Raw genomic sequence first — 22,159 nt, forward strand, 5'->3', positions numbered from 1 at the left:
TTTCTGGAATAGGGTTCCGAAATCCCCAAGTTCAAACCTATTAAAAATTTGTGTACTATTCTTTAAAAGCCAGGTCCATGCAAAGAAACCATCCAGTTTACACTAACTTCAACTCATGAAGAATGGTGAAAATATCCAGACAATCTCAAGCCAGAAGCTTTTTGGTGGCAACCAAAAGAAGCTGGCCGAAGTGAAACTTCCCAAGGGACATTTAACTAAATAATAGTGGGGGTCAAAGAAAGTTGGTTCATCTGGTCATAGTGTTTATAGAGGAAGAAACTTTTCCTTTCTCATCCAAGTGACTTTTTCAGTCTCACCTGACTGCAGGTTTCCCCCCCTTTATAAACAGTACATTTGTGTAATGACCGAAAGTAGCACCAATGACAAACAAAGGGCCGATAATTTCAGAAAACTATGTTTGAAACCTTAGGCATATGGGTTAATTGCGTGCATATGATAAATAATAGACATATTATCGCCTAGTTTGTTAGAGAACTGAAATCAGGTTAAAATAGACTTGGGGCTCGCAGTGGGATTCTGAGGGCTTTCGAGTCCACCAGTCTGGACACGCTGGGTAACTGCGCGCGTCGCTGTATGAAAGGCGACACCTTCGGCCCAAGTGTAAATATGTAAATAGCTGTTACTAACCCTTAAGTATAATCACTGCTGTAAATATTGCTAAGTAGTAGTCTAGAGTATAACCATGTATTGCTGTAAATATTGCTTAAAATAACTCTTGCCGTAACTAAGAGTTAGAGGAATACGCGAATAGCAAAGGTCTACCCCTCATTTCTTCCCATTTTCCTAGAAAATGGAAATTTGGTTAAGCTACTTTTTTAAAACATGTACAAACTGGAAATATGGCACAGAAGGCAAAAGTCTGTACAATTTTAACAAGCCAGAAAGTCAATATTTCGTACAACCACCTTTGTTCTTCAACACAACCTCAACTGTCTTTGGCAACTTTCTTGTCATTTCTTTAAGAATTCCTCATGAATAGTTCTCCAGGCTTCTTGAAGGACATTCACAGGTCTTTGGATGTTGGCTGCCTTTTGTTCCATTCTCTGTCAAAGTGATCCCACACTGCCAATGTTCAAATAAAAACTTTGAAAGACTTTCAGAAAACCTGTAGAACTATTACTAAAGACCACTTCAGCAATGACAAAATGACAAGAAATTCACTGGAAACAATATATAAAGAAATGAGGGGGGAGTCAAGATTTTTGTTAGAAAATATATTCCTTTTTTAAAATTTTTACAGTTCGGTAAGTTACCTTTTTGTTAACGTTTAAGCAGGATTTTAAACATAAATCACAAGATTTGGATATTATGAGATTTCAAGTCTTTTCTAAACCCGAATCCAAACTTCCACATCTATCTCTTAAATCTCCTGTCTTTCTTTTACATTTTCAGGTCTACATCCTTTTTCTTTTGTATTGTGATACAAACAAACATTATCCCTCAATCACCCAAACATGACTGTCTTCTTTCCCTTGGTTTCCCAGGTATCAGTAGAAAACAGCCCAGAGCTGTTGTCCATGTCTTCTGTCTTTATACCTGTAAAAAGTCTTACTTAATAAGGACAAGCTGAATGTTTTCAGAAATTTGAGTGTGGCCTTCATTTTCTTCCCTGAGTTGTAAAAAATGGGACCATGCTGTGTTACTGTGGCCCATTAGAATCTACAGATAGTCCTTATGAGCGACCTACAAAAACATTCATATCGCTTTGATTTCTGTGATGAGGACTTGGCTGACATGGGATGGTGCAGTTTCTCCCCTTGGCAGCAGGAAAAATTTAACTGGCTCCTGCAGGGAAACATGGGCAGCAGCACAAAGCAAACACATAATATTTGCATACGCGTGCAAACATACATTGCAGTGCAGATGCACATTTTAATCTCCACTTATGGTGGCATAGTGTAATCACACATAAACGCATAAACACACACACTGACAAACACTTACATTTGCAAAGTGATGCTACTGTATGCACTGAGAAAGAATCTATTCTTGGAATGTGCACTCACTGGTCAAACGCTACTAAATAAGAGGAAGTCTCGCTTTAGCCTAGTCATAAACAGTTTATGCACACAGCACTTTGTGCAATTTGACCATGCAAAAGAGCCCATTGAGCTCATTGAGTAAAATGAAACATGGGATCTATGTCAAAGGGGGTTATTTGACTGTTGAGGTTTTCTCTGTCTTATTGTACGGTCTTTACCTTACAATACAAAGCATTGAGGCGACTGAGAATTGAATTGTATTATCCGAAACTAAAATTGTCACAAGCTGAACAGGCAATGAAGCAACAAATTGCAAAGACTGCACTGAGCCTAATAGATTTCTTCATGACTTAAAGTTGTTTGAGCAACATAATATGAACAGCAGTGTTATTTCTCCATTTCATAGCCACTCCATAAGCCAGTTACGTGGGCATATTAAAAAAACGTTTTTACACAGAAGGCATCACAGTTAGAAGACGAGCCTGGTATCAAAATGTAGGTAAAACGAGACTTTTCATATGCTACAACTTATTTTCACCTGTCACAAACCTCTTCTTCCAGAACAAAAAGACTGAGTGTTTATCAGAAATTAGTGAGGCTGATCTCCTGTAAAGCTTACTAGGATATCCTTCGAAAAACTCAGAAGTGGTCATGATCCCAGGTCTTTGACCCAGTATCTTCTGTGTTTGGACTTTTGAATTCTAATTTATTGAATATACTGAGTTTGAAATGGTTATTCCAGGTTTTGGTTCTTATTATAGCTGTAATTCTTTAGTTTTTTATTATTTGTATCCTTACATCTTCTTAGTTTTGTTATCTTGGTTCTACTTTGCTTGTATTCTATGTTTTTTCAGGAATCATACTCCTCCTGTGCTCCCCATGCATTTTTGTGAAGACAGTCTGTCTCTGTGGTTGTTTACCCTTCTGTCTTATCTGCGTTTCAGTTCCCGTGCTCTGTTTCTTCCTGTTTTATTTTGGCGGTCTCACATCTCTTCTGCTTTGTATTTAGCTCTATTTCCCCTATCTTGTCACCTGTAATTAGTTTCAGCTGTTCTCCCACCTGTTGGCTGTTCCCTCGTTATCCTCTGTGTTTATATATATTGTCTCAGTATTTCCTTGACCCTCGTCACATTCTCCCTCATGGCTGTTTCCTCTCTGCCAGTGTGGTTTCTTAGAAGATTTGTAGCTTTGGTTTCCTCATTTCTGGTCTTTGATATTCTGTGCTTTGTTCAGGCTCAGCATTAAAGCTGCTTTTTAGTTTACTTTTTGTCCTTTGAGTCCTGCATCTTGGTTCCAACTCCTGCCTGACACACAGCCGCCCTGACAGAACCTGTTTAATGATCGTCAATTCACATCTTAACTGATGCATGGAGTACAGAAGGTTGTCAAATATATATAACAATAATACAATTATTTTCACATATTTGACTGCTTTCCATGTGTGACAGTGATAATGAGTAGCCGACGTATCACATCTGGTTCACTTCTGTGTGAACAGTTCACTCAGAGTGCTTTCTACATTAAATAAAATCTGCATGGATTTGTGGACCATCTTTTCTATTTCAAAGTTGTGGCGAGAGTGTCAGTTACAGTGTGTATTTATCCATCTGTCCTTTCTTGTTTCCTAAGGAGTCTTCTATATGGTAAACACGATGTAGTGGACAGTTCAGATTCTCTTGTCTGCCCCTAACCTGTGGTCTGCCTCTGTGTCCCCCCTCTCTCCCCCGCCTCACAAGTTTTCTATTTCCGACCATGCTGTAACCACTCGAAACCCAATCCCTCTAGACAGCCGTGTGAATTAAGAGGAACATTACTGTAAACCGCCAACACGCACACAAGTACATAAAGTGTAAGGACAGCTTAAAAGCTTGTGCACACTTGGTCTGATGGGAAAACGTGAGAAGCGATGTGGTGAAAGGATACATAGGCAGTCTCTGCTAGGCATAGCTGCGGCTGTCATTCTGCTATTTATTAGTTATTGGATATTTTTCAATAACTGAAACCGTGGTAATGCGCCATAACATGCCTTTAAATTTTTGATGAAAAGAAACTAAAGCCTCTTGGAGTTTGTCCTTGTCTAAATTGGTCCACACTCCTCTCTGTCCAGATACTTTGGTTCAAGGCCCAGGGACCTCCAGCCAACAGGTTGCTCGGTTCATCTGCTCAAGGCAACGTGTGCTGTGCCCAGGCTGGCTGTGCCCCAACTGTAACCAAGCCACTTGCAGAATATTTGATCCCATTAACACCTCAGAAACTAAACCTCTATTCTTTAATGGGAAAGCCTACACTTTTACACAAAATTTTCACAAAATTGCTTTATATTTACTCAAAACAAACTTCTAATACAATCAAACTGAGCTACACACATTTTCAGATGCTCATGTGTTGTGTGAGTGCAGCTCTAAAAATGTTCATGTGCTGTATGTGAACTGGAAACGTGGCTAGAAACAGGTTTCCCACCTTGTCTGAGACTTTGACAGGCCTGGCGCTCTAACTCAAAACGCATATCTCGCTTATCCATGTTGCATCTGATTGGCTGAGGCCTGAAAGGGGCAGGGTCAATCCGGACACATGGAAGGTGCTCCAGCATGGCGAGCGTTAGCAAACTGGAAAATTACCCCTGAGTGAGTCATCCACAAAAACACCACAATGGGAACGAACAGCCAATGGTGGACATCAGTTTAGTCCAGGTGCTGGATTTCTGCAGCCTTGAAATCCTCCCAAAACAAAGCAATCCACTTAAACAGTCGAGCTCTGGGAGACTATTGTTGTGACTGAAATGAAGGAATATCCTTTAAAGTAGAGAAAAGTGAAAGAAGAAGAAATCTGCAACATTTCTGGTGTCAGTCATGATCAAAAGAGATTTGTTCTTATCAAAACAGCCATTTCCAACCACTTCTTTTGAAGATCTCCTTGATTAGATTCAGTAAAAACAAAAGAGAGAGTGTCTAGAAGAAAATCCTTAATAGAGTTTAAAAAAAAGAGAAAGCAGATGAATGCAAACTATACAAACTCTAATACTGTGCTTTAGAAGAGCGTCTCCTGGGTTTGCTGTTGCTACAGGACTGACTAACTCGTGTGTGCATGCCTTCATGTGTGTCGTATGTCAGTGAAGCTGTGCTCGAGAGGTCTGTCACAGCTGTTGCTGTACTCAGTCACTCGGCCGTTGATAGACACAAGCAGGCGCATCCGAACGCAAATACACGCACACGCGTTCTCCTCACCAAATTCCTCTCACTTTGCACTTCTGATCTGAGCTCAGTGTGGTGTCAGTGATACATCCAACATCTCAACAGCTGCTGCCACTCCATGTGCCCGTCATCATTTTTTGTCAGTTTTATTTTTATTTTTTTTTTGTCTTTCTGTCCAGCTGTCTGACTTTTATTTCCTCTTTTTCTGCTCGCAATGATTGACAGAGTTTATTTGGAGTTTTGATTAGGACGGTAACCAAAAATCGAAAAGTAATCATGAAAAGATACCAAACCCTCACCTTTGATAATGCGAATAAATTCACTTAAAAGATAATGTTTACTTTGAAACTAAACTAAACTATAAACTACACCCTAGAAAATGACTAATGACTATTACATGTAATACATTTTTGAATCATAAAAATGAACTAAGCAGGGATTATGCTTTCCATGTCTGTGAGTCTGCTAGGGTCATTATCAGATGGTTAGCATGATGGTTCGTGCGGATGTTCGTGCACCTGCCTGTTTTTGGGCACCAACTAGACACGGTCCCCAGACGGCAGACCTGGAGTGGATGTCAAAGAAGTATAAAAAGAATGTCTATTCCACTATCAGAGGTCCGTGTCTGTGTCCACAACCGAGTATAACCTAGGCTTTAAACTAAACTGCACTGAAAATGTAAAATTAAATAAAAATAAACAGAAATTAAAAAATGCAAAACTATAATAGCTATCACAAAAGGAGGAGGAGGAGAAGAAAAAGGGCAGCTTTTCATCTATAAACTGCTTTAAAATCAAGTGAGGACAAGCTGTTTATGTGGCTTTTGCTCAAGCTACAGCCAGAGCCATGGCATGTGATGACTTTTGCAGAAGAGCAGATTTGGATTTGATGTCCCATCTTTATCATCCAGGCTTTGATGATAACACATTTACTTGCTAACACTGGCTCTGTTTCTACACATTGCAAAGAATAGCAACTGATCTCACTGCAGTGAAAGCAAAGCAAACAGTAGCTTGTCTAGTTCACTAGTGTTCCATAAATTTCCCGTCAAAGACGAGAGATTTATCTGCAATGCACATGTGCAACAACCAGAAAAACCTGCTGTCCTCTCAGCTTGACAAGCTTGAACTTTCAAATTGATAAACTTGTGCATACTTTCAACAACAAAGATCTGTATGCACTTGCCTGCCTGTATCCCCAGCTATTTGGGCTTTATTCTTTTAATCACTTCTTTCCCATGCTGTCAAACTTAATTCTTCTTCTTCAACTCTTCCCCATCTCCACTGCATCAATCAGAGATCAATCTTCCACTTGTTCCATTTCTACTACCACATGCATCTAGACTGCACAGGTCTTCACCCGCTTCCTGCTCTGCTCTGCTTTGCTACATCAGCATAGAGTCCAGTTGCCAAATAGGATATAATTATATTATTATAATATGATAGAAACTTTGTACTTCAATAAATCTAGTCATTTTTTTCCAATGAATTTCTCCTTATTGAAATTTCTGGTTTGGATTTCACTGGACAAGCACTGTTTGCCCTGCTTGCCCTGTTGGACCACTACCGCTTCAGAGGGTGACTAAACACAAAGAGCAAGTCCACGTGAAATTTTCACACAAATGAACTACAGAGCAAAACCAAAAAGAAAATATGGAGCATCAAAGTAGGTTAAAGTACATTGTATTTGTTTCCAATATTGCTGCCAAAATATGCCAAAAAAATGCGAGTTTCTAGTGGATTTTTTAACCAATTTTGTATTTCCATCTAGTGAACTGAAGGGTCTTCAGTTCTGGTTTTGACATTTAGCAGAAGAGTGTAGTGGTACACTCTTCTTGGAAAATACGTAGCTGCGTATCTCTTTCACAAGATGATCTGTTTTCTCCCAGTGCCTCATTAAAGTGTATACAGTATACCTGCCTGCGGCCGTTCATGTTGCCTTTATCACTTTCCTTCAGCGCGACTGTCTCCTCCTCTCCGTGCCTGTGTGTCAGTATAAAACACCTGTTCCCTTCCACTGACAGTTCCATTCATCTCCATTATTAACGCCCTGTCCCAGGTGACATCAACTAATATGACATGACATTAAAAGAGAGCCCTTTCAAGGTGAAAAAACTAAGCGCTCTATTCTCATCTGTCAGTTAGCATTACAAGGAGCCGATGGTACTTGTCATGTTTGCATTATGTAAATATATATATATATATATATATATATATTATTGCCTGTGCTTCAAAAACAAAGAGCAAGCTGAAGATGAAAACACATGATAAAGCATGTGGATTTGTAAATGATAAGATCATCACTAGTGAGAATCTGCATATTTGTGTTAAACGTGCAGGATGACTCCCCTGTGTGTTCTTGATACTGAGGGTGTTATTATGTGAGAAGTGTTGTCCCCAGGCAAAGAACTCCTCAGTGTGACAGGAGAGGGGAAAATGAATCAAGACTCTCATCCACCATTACTTCGGATAAGGCTCCAACCAAAATGCTGCCAGGGCTAATCCTGCTCTGCTGCATGTGCTTGTGTGTTTTGTGTGTGCAGTTGTTTCCTGTCACAAAGAGTCTATCTACATGTGCAAGGTGTTCAACTCTGCACATCACTAATATATCTGTATAAGCAATGTAAGTGCAAGATTAAGACTTTAAAATATGTTTACATTGTTTTATATCTGAGTTAGTCACAAACTTTTTAAAGTGCGTGTCCTCATATCAGTTATAAACACTGAGATGAAAGCCAGCAAAGAGAATTGTAAATCTCCCACACAGAAGACTATCTCTTGTTGTTCCAGATAATTGCAGATAATAATCGGTCGATTAGAAAACATTAATAAACATAACAGTTCTCAGAGTAGTGCTTGAAGAAGTCAGAGTTCTTGACCATTTGAACAAAGGAACAACCAGGATGAATTTTTTAGTGACAGATTTTCAAATCTCCATTGGGCCTCATAGACATAAGAGTGGTATTTGAGGGTGCCTGAGTGATTTGAAGAAAAAGGTTTGGTGAAAAGTATAAACAATTGGCCAAATTAAAGAGAATAAAGCTTCAGCAATACTTAAAGTATATATAACAAGTTTATTGTTTGACTGACCTTAGCTTGTGGCCTCATTGGGGTTGTCATAAAAATTGCACTTCTCCAGTTCATTGATCAAATATGGTGTCACCCAGGATTCTATCTATTGCCAGGGAAGCATGACTGTCTTTAAACCACATAAACATATTATCCAATAATGTCTCATTTGTGATCTGTATGTCAGACAGCTATGATTAATCGTTTAGTTTTTAACTCTACATTTAACCTATTTTTTTCTATAATAGCTTATAATGAGCTTTATGAAACCCACAAGCTGAAATGTTAAAATTGTCATTGGAGATTGCACCTCTTTAGATTTTAGTCGATACTCCAAGAACTTTCGAAGTAGTTGAAGTTGTGCCAGAAATCTCCCAAATCTCAAAATTGATCAGACATTGATATATTGTGCTGGTGAAGATTCTCAGTATGTCATAAATGTATTGCTGTGGGGATCTGAAAGTATATTGGTAAGTGCTGTATAACAAAGCACTATTATGGAAGTCTCAGTTCTGGTGCTGCTTTACAGCATTTGACAGGAACAAAACATTAGCTCACTCAACTAAAAAGCTGTTACCTTCATCCTTGTGCCAACTCAGGCAGCATAATAACATGGGAGATATCTGTCTGAAGGGCTGCTGTGAAGGACAGTAATGAAACTCCATGCTATGCATAACGCTTGAGTCATGTCTAATTTATTTAGATTTAGCTGGGAAAATGGAAAATAGGTGAATTATTGAAAACTATGCAAACACATATGGAAATACAGTACACAAGGCAAAAACATTGCTGTACAATTGTAATAAGCTCTTCAACAATTGGTTTGACCACCTTTATTCTTCAACATTGCCTGAACTCTCTTTGGCAGCTTTCTTAAAATTTCTTAAAGTAGTGTTCAGGAATAGTTCTTCAGACCTGGTGAAGGACATTCAAAGCTCTTCTTTAGATGTTGGCTGCCTTTGTTCAGTTCTCTCTCAAGATGATCCCACACTGCTTCAAAAATGTTGAGGTCTGGGCTCTTAGGAGGCCAGATGATGACCTCACTATTGTCATGGGTGGTCAAACTTTGTGTCGAGGAATAGACAATAGTGTTCCATTGTGTGTTTTTCTATCCAGGTATCCATTCAGAGGGTGTTTGGGATCATTGTCATAATGAAAAATGAAGGTATTGCCATCAGATGCTTTCCGGATAGTATTGCACGGTGATTCATCACTCCATCAGACCTGTTGCCACTGATTTCAAGTTCTTCACTAATGTGGCATGCCTCAGCCTTTCCTCTCTGTTTCCATTCCATAATAATGGCTTCTTGACAGCCAACCTTCTACTGAGACCATTTCTGATGAGGCTTTGGTGAACAGTAGGTGGATCAGTAGGGCATTCAGATGCATCTGTCAGGTCCTGTGTCAGATTTTTTCCTTCTCTGTGACTTTCAGATATTGTTCATCAGCTGCAGATAGTTTTCTTTTGGGGCTGCTCCTCCTTCTTTTTCTCTCCACTTATCCAGTTTCCTCAAATCTTTTAAGGATAAACTGCACATCATGTTGAGATGCTTATGCTTATAGCACTTTGGGAATTACCTTACTGGTGGAAAAATAGCAACAAGGTAAATGCCTGTCAAACTCTCTTATCTTTGGCATTTTTTAATAAATTAAATAAAATGCTTTGCTACATTTAAACACAACCTTGGATCATCTCTTGAATTAGAGGCTTATTTTATGCTTCCCTGAAAATGGTCAGGTACAAAGACTGGCCTTAAAATGGATGAAAAAAGCAGCGAACAGAAGATCTTAAAAAAGCCTGGAGAACTATACAGAGCACTCCTCGGAAGCAAAATATAAAGAAATGAGGGGAGCTCATAACTTGTGCACAGTACTGTGTGCATCACTTGTAAAGGCAAATGTAAAGGCATAGATAAAAGGATTTTAGCTGGCACGTACAATGAAAAATAAATTTCTCTTTTTTTTTTTTTTAACCTGTCCCGTTTGGTTCTTTTGCCATCAGAATTATTGTCTAAAGGCGAAGAAAGATGCCCAACAGATTTACTTTACCAAATGGACCATCCCAGCCTTGCCGTAATGGTCCATTTGATTCACCTTTTATTGTTTATTTTATTTTCACTTGCTGAATACGGGACAGACTTGACTGGTGGAAAGAAAGGGGAGAAAGAAAGAGGGAAAGAAAAAAAAAAAAAAAACCTGAGAAGAGGGACGGGGAAAAGGGCAAAAACAAAACCAACAGAATAAGCAGAAAAAAAAAAATACATATCGATCACCTGGATCACCTGTTGAGAAAGAAAAAAAGAAAGCAAGCAGAAGAAGACAAGAGTAATAAACAAGATCACAATGATATAAGGGAATATGACAGTAAATACTAAATATTAAACATTATGGTGCAGCACGTGAGATCGACAGCGCACAGTGTGCTTTGAGGTAGGAGCCCAAAAGGGTGTAGTTTGTGTGTGTGATCACCCGTGTGTGCACCTGTGAGCATGAACGCTTGTTTTTAAGAGGTTCCTTCATGTAATGATCTGCTAGAGGGTGGGGGCCACTGCCCGACCTCCAGGGCATGAAGCAGGTATGGAGGAGATCAAAACTCCAGACATCCAGAGGCCCCCAGAACACAAGAGACCAAGGAAGACCAACAGAGGGGCAGCTGCGTCACTATCCCAGAAAGAGCTGAGGAGAGTCCCAGATGAGGGGTCACTCAGCAGCCGCGGAGCAGAAGCCAGGGGGGGTTGCAGTGACGTGCCCGTGAGCTCCGCCGGCAGCCAGCTGTGCCTGAGTGACCGAGCCCCGGGCCGAGGGCACCCCATCCCCGAAGTGGCCCGAGCGAGCCCCAGGCTCCATGCCCCGATAAGCAGCCGCCAAGGAGTGAGCCGGTGGGTACCTGGGCGCCCACCCCCGGACACAAAGAACCACCAATGCACCGATGTCTGAGGGCGTCTGCCACCAGCAGGGGAAGTGGTGGGGGGAGATGGGCCTCCAAACCTTGGAGGGCCTGAGATGTCCCCAGAGAGGTGGGGTCTGATACCCAACCTGACATATAGACACAGACAAACAGGCACACACAGATACAAACATCTATTCCCACCCTCATGCTCTCAACACTCACCCAACGTGGAGACAGACATAGAGAGACACTGTACACACAATCACACTCCCCAAGCGCACTCTAAGCCCGGGTCTAGGTACCCTTGCCCTGGAGGGGAAACTGCACCCAGACTCAGGTGGTGTTACCCTTTTCCCTGCGGTGGGGAGAAGCAGACCGCCCGACTCCGCAGCAGCAGGGAGGCCCCACATTCCAGACCCCAGTCGGACGGCCAACTCCTCCTCCTAGCCCCCCGCCCAGCAGGTCGCAGAGAACGGGGGTGTAGGAAGACTCCAAACCTCCCTCCACCCGCTCATATGTAGTGTTGATGTATGTGTGTTCTAAGGTGCATTTAAAACCCAGGAGGGCATGGAGCCACCTGCCAGAGCAGCAGGTAAGCGCATAGCCCCTCCTGCTAGCCCTCAATGTCTACGTGTATTTAAAATTGAGAGGTGGGCAGCGACGCCAGGGGTGAGGTGTACACCCTGATGGTGACTGGAATCCGTGTAGCGTGCCCACCCCCAAGATCCTATACGTATGTGTAATGAGAGTGTGAGTAATGTGAATGTCTAAGTTGTGGGATAAAATTGAGGCAGAGGCAGCCAGAAGGGGACAGAGGGGGATGTCTCCTCTGCACCCTGGTGACACACCCCTACCCCAAGGCCCTGCATGTGTGGGTGATTGTGGTGGAGCAGGAAGAGGGAGGCAGCTGGAGATGGGAGGGAAGGAAGGGAGGGGCAGTAACCCCCTCCCTGGGGTCAGCTCCCCGCTGACCCCAGTAGGCACCCCATACTCTGCAACCCGCCAGGGAAAGGGGGCCCAGGCCCATCCAGACCGGGGCCCAGTGGAGCAGCGCCCCCGGCCCCACAGAGCCCGGGACAGTCCACCTGACCCCACCACAGAGAAAAACTGCACCCACCCCATCATCCACTCATCTTCCAGACTACACAAGACAATAGACGCCCAGGCTGAGATCTTCCTCCACCTCTCCTGTATCTCCCCTCCTGCAGAGAGAGTTCCTGAAGAGAGGAAGGCTCCTGCAGGATGTGACAACCTCCCCACCAGTTGAAGAGCCCCCAGGTGGTTCGATGCACAGGCGGCACCCTGCGCCAGGACTGGGCCCCCATACACCCACCCGCCCACAACCCCGGCAACACACCAACCAGGACCCAAGCCCCTGAGGCTTGGCCAGGGCCCCAGCCCAGAGACGGAGCGCCCCAGAACCTCACGCCCATCCCGGACCCACCCAGGGGCAGCCAGGCTACCAGGTCAGTAACCCACGTCCGTCAGCACAGACCTCCCTAGCCCTGCTGCACGCAGCCACGAGGAAACCGTCACCTAAGAGCCAACAGAGCCCCTAATTGGCCATGACCGCTACCCCGGGTTGAGCCCCCAAGGAAGATGCTCCCGGGAACCCCCGATGCCCTAAGCCTGTCCCTACCCCCACACCAATCACAACAGTGAAGGTGGGACCAAACTAAGACCCCCACCCCACTAGGTGATGGAGCTGATCAAAGGAGCCCAGAGCAATTGATCTGATGTGGTGGCAGAGGCTGTATCAAGACTAATGTGATCTAATAGATAATTTCTATATTGGTTAGAATTAAGATTATTTTTATTTTTCCAGTTCATGAGGACTGTTTTCTTGGCTATGCATAGGGCAGTGAAAACTATATGGGCTATATTCTTTTCCGTAGTGACATTATCTAAGCTGCCCAACAAACATACTAAAGGGAAGTTGGAATGTTACATTTCAGACACTTTGATAAGTCTTCACATATCTCACGCCAAAACTTCTGAACTGGTGGACAAAACCAAAGTTCGTGGATATAATTGTCCGTGAATTGGTTTGGCAGTGTGAGCAGTTGTTGGTAGACGTAAAGCCCATCTTGAACATCCGATGACCTGTATAGTGCACTCTATGTAGTATTTTGTATTGAATTAATTGAAGACTGGGATTTCTAATTAGATGAAAAGTTTTAAGCAAATCTGAGACCAGAAGTTTTGGTCAAAGTTAACTGATAAATCCGCTTCCCATTTTGCAATAGGAAGTGATATTGATTCATCTGTTTTAGAAAGCATTCTGTATATTTTGGATAGTAATTTGGGGTTTTAAGAGTAAGAAATTGAACCACACTTGGTGGTGTTTGTAGTTCAACTTGACCCGGTTTAAATCTCTTTTTATTATGGATTTAATTTGTTGATATTCTAAAATCTTTTCTTGTTGATCCCATATTGTGTAACTAGTCTGTCAAATGAAATAAATTCTGTTCCTTCTAGTATATGTTCTAAATATTTGATTCCTTTACTACTCCAATCTGAAAAGTTTATCATATTATTGTTTTGTAATATGTCAGGGTTGTTCCAGATAGGTGTACGTTTGCATGGGATTAATGAAGACTCAGTCAGCTTCAGAAACTCCCACCATGCTGTCAGAGAGGAGCTGATGTTGATGCTTTTGAAGCATTCATGTCGTTGGATGTTTGAGCTGATAAATGGTAGATCTGAAATCTCTAGATTATTGCAAAGTGCTTGTTCTACATCTAGCCAAGGTTCATCTAAGAGGGTATGTTTTTGCCATCCTGAGATAAACTGAAGCCTGTTGGCTAAGAAGTAGTGCTGAAAGTTAGGTAGTTCTAATCCTCCTTTATCCTTGGTCTTTTGTAGTGTTTTTAAGCTTATACGTGGGGGCTTATTTTTCCGAAGGAATTTGGACATATATGAATCTAAAGATCTGAACCAATCTTGCGGTGGTTTAGTTGGGATCATTGAGAATAAATAATTTATTTTTGGTAATATCATCATTTTTATAGCGGCAACCCTTAGCGGCAAAATAAATTTCTCTTAACAAAAAGTTGAGGAAAAAGTCACAACTCCACTGACCTTTAAAATCTGCAACAACTTGTTATTGTTTCCTGCGCATGTGGAAGCAAACCGTGATAACCTTTTTCATTAGATGGTTCAAAGGTATCATTTAACATTGTGACATAGTCAGAAGTTAGTTCATTTGTAGATACGTTTTTGGTCACCTGGTGATATTTCCTTTCTTTCTGGCCTGTTTTTTACCCAACTCTGTAGCTGCTCAGTGCTCTGTTATGTTTACCATCTAGTCTCAGATGACTGTTTCTGCATGCTGAGCAGTATTGCAGCCTCAAGGCGCTTTATGTTATAAGGTAAAGATCCTAAAATAACAAAGCGGAAGTTCAAATAAGTAATAAATAAACCAAACGCTGCTTACAACCAGCGCAGTTGTAATTACTGGGCCACCTTCTCCCCTCCGCTCTCTGTCACTGTCAGACACAATGTGTTCATCAATATCTGTTGTACCCAGATCTATTAAAATGATTCTCTGCTGTGTCACAAAGAGGAAATTATAAGACCAGATGTCAAAAGTCATTGCCTAGAAGTGGTCTCAGTAATCTAATGAGTCACCTTGTGCGTTCATTTAGAAGCTGACTCAATACTACTGACAGACCTCGAATGAATACAGGAAATTAAAGGCTGCAGTACACAAAAGAATATGTATCCAGGTAGCTAGTCGATGGATGCTGTTTATTTATTTCAAGTCTAATATTTCATCATCATGTCACACAAACTCTTTAAATGGATCAAAAAATAAAACCAGGTCTAGTCTATTTCATCTTTGAAACCTAAACTATACTACGCACATAAATTAACCTCTCTTACATTTTCATCATCCAGACTGCTGCTCTTCCCCCTGGTGGTACTGTTATGTTATTATGACTGTACCATAACCACATCTGCCTTCTATTTATTTCTGCTTTCCAAAAAAAGACTCCATTGTCTCCTGTAACAAAGTAACTGAGCAATTACATTTTTAATTAGCTGTTGACTCAGTGGTATCCATTTTTGGCACATTTACCTGTATCTTTCTTTCTCTCCCTTTGGGCCCCCCTGAGAAATAATTGACTGCAAAACCAAAATACAGTTATTAACTATTGATTCACATGTCAGTCAAACTGAAGTCTGCATGGAAAGCAAACAGAATGAATTAGAGACTCAGTTTTCTTGCAAATTATTCACAATAATGGGACCTTGCTTTGACAGTTTTGTCACAGTGAAAACTGCACTTTGGGTTCCAAACATTTTATGCTCACCGGTTTGCTTTCCATATTTTAGTCAGCACACAATTTTTTGTGATTTGTTTTTTAAGGTTGTGTGGATGGTCTATTTCACCTCATTTCTTTCACTTTTCTCTAACAAACCATCCTAACGCATAACACATGCATCTATAGTGCTGTAAATAAAGATCGATATGATGAAATAATTTTGATAAAAGTCATATTTTCACCAGAGAATTTCAATTTAAGGCTTAAAAATGTTTATTTGACTCTATATATTTAGCTGATTTTAGTCTCCTTTTAAATGATTTGCTCTTTTCTTGGCCCCTAAGTTTAACCCTTTTCCTCTGTCAACACTCAGCCCTCATATCTCCCCCACTCCTCCTCTGATATTACATCTCTCTTTCCTCTAAACTCCTTTAGTCTCTGCCATGGGTTTAAATAGCAGGACCAGCTGGCCACATCAATATATGCAGGACCTCTTTATCACAGGTGCTGGGATTACAGACACACACATACATGTGCTGTTATTTAGAGCTTTAAAAACGGGACTTGATACAGAGTAACACTTGTCTGGAGAGAACAGATAGGACTGTGTTCATTAACCAGACACCATAGATTTGTATTTGTTTCTATCTTGCAGAAAGGAGAGTTGTAGTACTTCTGCTGTCCAGCGGGTGGAGACGTGCCATCTTGAAAAGGGGTCCGCAGCATACTCCTGTCTAAATAGTACAGTCATTTGAACAGCTGTATCAGATTACTGTGAGCTCACTGTAACACCTCTGAAACACCAAAACAAAACAAGAGAACCGTCAGCTGTGTCCTGAGGGCTAGAGAATGGGTTAAACATTATCCACGCTTATTCTTTTTCTTTAATCATCTCCCTTCTCTTCTCCTGCCATTGAAGTCTATGGTTGATCTGAAAACTGTATGCTAAAATATTTTGAAATGTGGTTGAGGATAACCCTCTGATACTTTCCACCAAGTTTTATGCCCATGGCTCAAGAACTCCAGCACCACCAATGGGTTAAAGTTGGAGGTGCACTTCAAATTATACAACAGTTTATTTTAAATGAATTTCACAGGAAGTGTTAGAGAAACACAGAGAAAAACTCTGCAAGCATTATCTCATAGTGTTCACCAATAAAAAAACGAATGTTCATTCTTAACCCAAACAGCAGCAGCAATCGACCTTGATTTTATTTATTTTTATTATTTTTGCTTAGTATTACTAGTTGGAGAAATGGCATAATACACATTTAGTGTTAAGGTAAATTAATATTCTGTTCCTCAGTTCTACCACAACAAGATGTACATCTACCAGCCCTCAGAAGTTGCAGCAAAGGTGAAACCATGAATCCATCCAACAGCTCTTAATAGTAAAATGCATTTATGCAAAAATACAACAGTAGTAATTCCAACCCTGACCACAAGACACATCATTTCCATTACAAGAGCAGCTTTGTTTGTTTGTTTTCAAAGACTGGCCTTGAATGCCAAATCCTGCCGTACCTCCTCATCTTTTTCTTCCTCTTTGATTTTCATGCTTCACAGTCACACCTGAAAGTCTGGAGAGTAAGAAGAGGCTCTTACTCTCCAGAGTGGCTCTCAGGCAGAGGACAGCTGTGACCTGTCACTTATCTCCCTGAAGCTGAACAGTCCTTTATGTGCACACAGAAGCAGTTTAGGGTTCATTGTCTTGCTGAAGAGCACTTCAGCCAAGAAGAAGCCATGCACAGAGCCTCAAGGTGAAAACAATTCAACCTGACCTTTGATAATATTTGAAAATACTGGTCATATCACCTAACATATTATTTGAAATCACAGATTTCAAGTAATAGACTATACAGCTTAAACACCACAGTATGATATGTCAGCAATAATTGATAAAAGAATAAAAAAGAAAGCTGAGGTGACCCATGTGCAATTTATGTTTAATATTTATTTCTAAAATATTTCTCTGTTGGAAAAAAATATAAGCATTAAAGTCTGTCACAAGGTGGCGACAAAGACATATCAAAGAAAAGGCTGTGGGGGAGGAACAATTCTTTCGGTTGCACAGAGAAAGGGGGACACACAAAAATGACGGACCGTTATGGCGACGAAACGTTATACAAAACAAGTGAAAGGTAAAATAACACGCGAGGTTTCCATTAAAGAGAGTTTCTCATCAAAGAGGTTTTACATTAAATTGTAAAAATTAATTGGTCGTTTAAAAGAAATAAACAGGGGAAGTCGGCAGTAGGCTGAGCTTTTCTTAGTTGACCATCGTTAGCTGCTGGGAAGACGGTGGCTAAGTGACACCGCGGTTAATGATGTGGGGAGAGATCGACCCTCCTGTTAAAACACAGCCAAGCTTGTGTGAGACTGAAGACGAGAGGAAAATAGAAGAAATAATACTGCCACGGAGACAGAGATGTGACTCCAGCAGCTCTGAAGACACCCAGCGGGTGGTGCAGGACATCCAGGTGAACCAATCAGTGACAACAGCGTTTGTTTGTTTTTTCGTTTATATTTTCAACCACAGTGTCAGGTGCTGTCTGCCATTATGACGCCTCGCTGATTTACTCTTTCTGCTCATCATACAGAATATAAACCTGAGCGAGTCCAGCTGTGTGAATGCCATGATGGAGGCCATAGCTGTGAGCGGCGTTCTGGTGAAGAGCCAGCAGATCGGAGAGGCTGAACTGACCGTGCAGGAGCGCAGAGAGGAGCTGCTGCATCAGTACCGCAGCAGGCCGCTGGTGTTCCTGGAGAGGTACCATGTATGTGCCCACAGATCAACGTACATGTGTGTGTGCTAGTGAAGGGCAACATCGCCCAATATAGATGCTTAGAGGCAACGACATTCATAAGTAAATGAAGGCAAACTTCTTTCCCAGTGACGTGCTTCCACTGATGGCACTCTTTATCACTTAATGTGTTACTCTGTTGGAACAAGGTGCCAGCATTGTAGTACAATAGTAGTGACAGAGCATGAATCAAATTTAAACACAAAAGTAGCCTAGTTAGTGCTTTCCTTGGAATTTTTAATTAAAAAGTATAAAATGACGGCTTATTGCTTCAGTTCAACAACAACTTAACCTTGCAACCTTGTAAACATTGTAACTTAAGCTTGTAACCATCTGCTTTAAGTGTCAGTAATTCCCACATCCCTTTTAGTCTTCCTGTCATATGGAGTGCAACCAGCTAGTGCTCAAGTGACACAGTGGAGTCGTTTGTTGACATTTGGGTCGCACATCATCAGCTGTTAGCATCTCCTCCTTCTTAGCCTGGCTGTACTTAGCTTTGTTTTTACCTTAAGGAGTGAAAGAAGTGTGTCTTGTTTTCACTTTCAGTGAGAACAATTTCCTTGTATATTTTGGAGAGTACAGCATTGGCTGATGGTTGTTGAGCTATATATTTTTTAAGTACTAAATCTTCCTCTGAGCCCAACTGTAGAGGTGGGCCCATCGATCTAAATATCATTTTGATACCAGTGCTGGCATTGGTATTGGGTTGGTACTAGAGTGTTACGACTGATACTTCTGTCCTCTGAGTTTAGTTTGCAGAGCACTGAATTGTGTTGAATAAACTGTTATTATTGTTTAGAAATGAAAAGATGTACCTCAAACATGCACTGTGACTGTGTGTTGACTGTTATGTCTACCAATAACACATTAAATAACAGAAGCTGACCCAAAAGTTCTTTACAGACAGGAACATTTACATTACAGATCTCCAAAAAAGCCAGTTTCAAAATACATTGTTAACTAAATATTGTACTGTTGGTAAAGAAGTGAAGAATTCCATTATTATATTTTGTTTTTAATCTTACAATTTCTAGGCTTGCCTGAAGCCTCAGCATCTGTCAGCATTTGCACATGTCAGCTCAGACCCACGAGCACAGCACTACAGCAAGGTGATACAGAGACGGGCTGCAGGACGCACCGACAGGACCAGAGTCAGGAATCAGCGCTATGCTGCCCTCAGGGCTCTGCAGAAGGGTAGGGCAGCAGCAGTTAATGATGCAATACAGCCTTTTAAATTATGCCACCATGCAGCAATTGGGCAAAAAGCTTTAGTCTTTGATAATGTCAACTGAGGTACTTGCAGCCAACTGAGGTACTTTTCTCTCTAACTCGCCATCGGCCTGGTTTTGTTTTGTGTTTCTTTTTGTGCCATGCCTCCTCTTCTAGACGGCCAGTACTTCAGTGAAGAACAGATGCGAATGAGGGAGCCGCTGCTGTACGAACAGTATATTGGCCAGTACCTGACAGATGAAGAGGTGAGTCCTGTTTATCTTATGCTTTTATATGTGATTACAATTTTTGTATATTTCAGAGTATTTATCTAATTACCTTCATGAATGCTGCAGGTGCTACAACGCTCCCAGGAGGCCATGCTGGATAGTGCACAGGGGGGACCTGGGGAGCCGGGGCAAGGTACAGGAGGACTTGCCAATCTGCTCCTCAACTCCTACCAGGAACGACTCATCCAAAATCGTCTGCAGGAGGAGCAGGAGAAGGAAGACGGCGCACTGGAGGAAGAAGAGGAGGACGACGACTACGGTCAGTCAGAGTTCGGGTTGAAGAAAAAACTTCACACTGAAGTTAAGCAAAAAAGAAAATTTAGGCTTTTTTCTTTTCTTCTTCTTTTCCCTCCATCTTTTCTTATTCTGCTCTGTGTTTCATACTGTAGATGACAGAGACCAGCAGAAGGAATGGGAGCCGACCCCGGAGGAGAAGGCTCTTCTCAGAGAGGAGTTCATCAGTCAGATGCACCAGCGTTTTCTAGATGGCAAAGACAAGGATTTCAACTATAGGTCAGTCACGCAGCACACAGGAGCAGTTCAAAGGCTTCTTCTTTGCGTTGTAGCCAACCTAAAGCTGCCTTTGACAGATCAAGTTCCTCAGACTATTAGTTTATGTTTGTAGGTGTTTGTAATATAAGATTTTCAAATTAGTAAGCAGGCTTTTTGAGAATGTTGCTGAAAAAAATAACTAGTTTTGTTATTAAAGCTTTGAGATGATCATTCCTCATAGATTAATCAGTTCACAGAATAACAGAACTCAGTAATCTACCAAAGTTATTTTTGCTACAGCTCAGCGCAGTTTAAAGGCAGTTCATGAGGTACAGACTACCTGTATTTTATTCATTTGTGTCCTGGATCACGATTTTTCATCTGTCCAGACACATATATACAGATTTTTCTTTCCACAGTACTTTCCACATGTAAAATCATTTTATCAATACCAAATGCATTACATGGATATGTGCAGGCACTAAAAACAACTTGGTTGGTGTTAGGAATTAAAAGCTGCAGGGTTAAGTTTAGAAAACGATCACGGTTTGGCCTAAAATTCAACGCTCACTCGTTCTTTTGAATCTGTAGTTTTGTGGTTGTGGTTTGCCACTTTGTCTGGGCATGTTGTGTGACACATGCTCAAAGTGTGCTCCATACTGAAAATACAGTACTAACAACTGAACTTTTTTTCACAACTGTTTTCTGTTTCATATTGAGACTGTGCTGTACAAGCTGTTGTGAAATTACACATGTTAACACAAGTTAGTAAAGAGACTCCAGAGGAGGGAAAAAGTTACAAACTCTGAAGTTAAGTGGAAAATGAGAAAAATCCTACACTGTGGGCTTTGAAAGTGACTTAAGGTGTTTATGTGTTTGTGTTACAGGGAGGTGGATGAGAATCCAGACTATGACAACTTGGACATTGTCAACAGAGATGCAGAGGATAAATATTTTGATGACGATGATGACGAAGAAGAAGAAGAGGAGGAAGAAAATATGACAGAATAGTACCTGTGTTATTAATAACTGAATGAACTGTAAATATAAATGTACAAAAAGAGTTTCCATTTTAGTTTGACACATGAACACAAACAAAAGATGTAATAAACATGTTTTTGGGTCTTTTGAAAATTTGTCTAAATATGACTTTCTTGTTCAAAACTCAACAGAAACAAACGAGGCATTTTGCTGTGTTACTAATTATGATACATTTCAGCATTAAATTTGTCTCAAAACACACGGGACGTGATCTGTGCGTATCAGGTGATTTGTCCACATGTGTTTTAGGCTTTGTGAGTGAGTGAGAGCGATGGTACATGTAGCTTTTAGACATTTGCGCACGTAGTCGTGAAGCTGGAACCGAATAAACCAGCGTAAATAATCAGTATTTATTTAGGTTTAGATGTACGCGTGTCAGATTGCTTTGTATTTAAGTGTGGATTGAAACATGAGTGAGTCTTCAAAAGTTACAAATCATCGTACACATTTATAAATCTGGACTGAAAATGAGTGAAAAAGCAACCAATGTTGGCTGACTTTAAGAAAGCCTGGAGAACTTTTGCTCAAGGCCACTTCAAAAAATTCAAGGAATGTATTTTTTCTTCTAATTACAATGCTGTTCCTTACAATGATTATTACAGGTTGGGCAAAGTCCAAAGAAAACACAGTTTGTAACATCTGCACATTTTACAGATAAAAAGCATCAATGTTGTTTATTCAGAATTTCAAGAAGAAAATATCAGATGTATGTGGAATTATTAAAACAAAGTAAAACACGGTAATCAGCAGTGTGAAAGGAAAACTGAGTATAGCAAAGAAAAAGTACAGTTTTATGATTTTGTTGCTTTTCTCAAAAGTAACAGTTAACCAAAGAAACCTCCAAATAACGCCTGTCATTTGTGGACATACCGCAGCAATTTTTCAACGTCAGCTTTACAGAAG

At 41.0% G+C, this 22,159-nt stretch overlaps 2 protein-coding genes across 3 annotated transcripts in view; one reads left to right on the plus strand and one right to left on the minus strand.

Moving 5' to 3' along the window:
* Window positions 1-4,538, minus strand: part of LOC116318898 (myocardin-related transcription factor A-like) — a 32,819-nt gene extending 28,281 nt beyond the window's left edge. For both annotated transcript variants that reach the window (XM_031738063.2, XM_031738060.2), the window contains exon 1: window positions 4,464-4,538. In XM_031738063.2, the coding sequence (XP_031593923.1) occupies window positions 4,464-4,524 (61 nt within the window). In that variant the 5' untranslated portion in view covers window positions 4,525-4,538. The remainder of the gene's footprint in view (window positions 1-4,463) is intronic.
* Window positions 4,539-17,454: 12,916 nt separating this feature from the next.
* On the plus strand, window positions 17,455-21,467 carry ccdc97 (coiled-coil domain containing 97). The gene is made up of 7 exons (XM_039610703.1): window positions 17,455-17,900; window positions 18,021-18,197; window positions 19,259-19,418; window positions 19,611-19,699; window positions 19,790-19,982; window positions 20,113-20,236; window positions 21,103-21,467. The coding sequence occupies exons 1-7, from the start codon at window positions 17,745-17,747 to the stop codon at window positions 21,224-21,226; spliced, it is 1,023 nt and encodes a 340-aa protein (XP_039466637.1). The 5' UTR covers window positions 17,455-17,744; the 3' UTR covers window positions 21,227-21,467.
* Window positions 21,468-22,159: the final 692 nt, after the last annotated feature.

The sequence above is a fragment of the Oreochromis aureus genome, linkage group 4 (genome assembly GCF_013358895.1).
Source record: "Oreochromis aureus strain Israel breed Guangdong linkage group 4, ZZ_aureus, whole genome shotgun sequence".
Classification (NCBI taxonomy): domain Eukaryota; kingdom Metazoa; phylum Chordata; class Actinopteri; order Cichliformes; family Cichlidae; genus Oreochromis; species Oreochromis aureus.

Excerpts from the sequence above, each read along its gene's own strand:
- ccdc97 (XM_039610703.1), top strand. The coding sequence starts at position 17,745 with ATGATGTGGGGAGAGATCGACCCTCCTGTTAAAACACAGCCAAGCTTG. Across the intron at positions 18,198-19,258 it reads TGTTCCTGGAGAGGTACCAT|GCTTGCCTGAAGCCTCAGCA; the intron begins GTATGTGCCCAC and ends TACAATTTCTAG. Across the intron at positions 19,419-19,610 it reads CCTCAGGGCTCTGCAGAAGG|ACGGCCAGTACTTCAGTGAA; the intron begins GTAGGGCAGCAG and ends CTCCTCTTCTAG.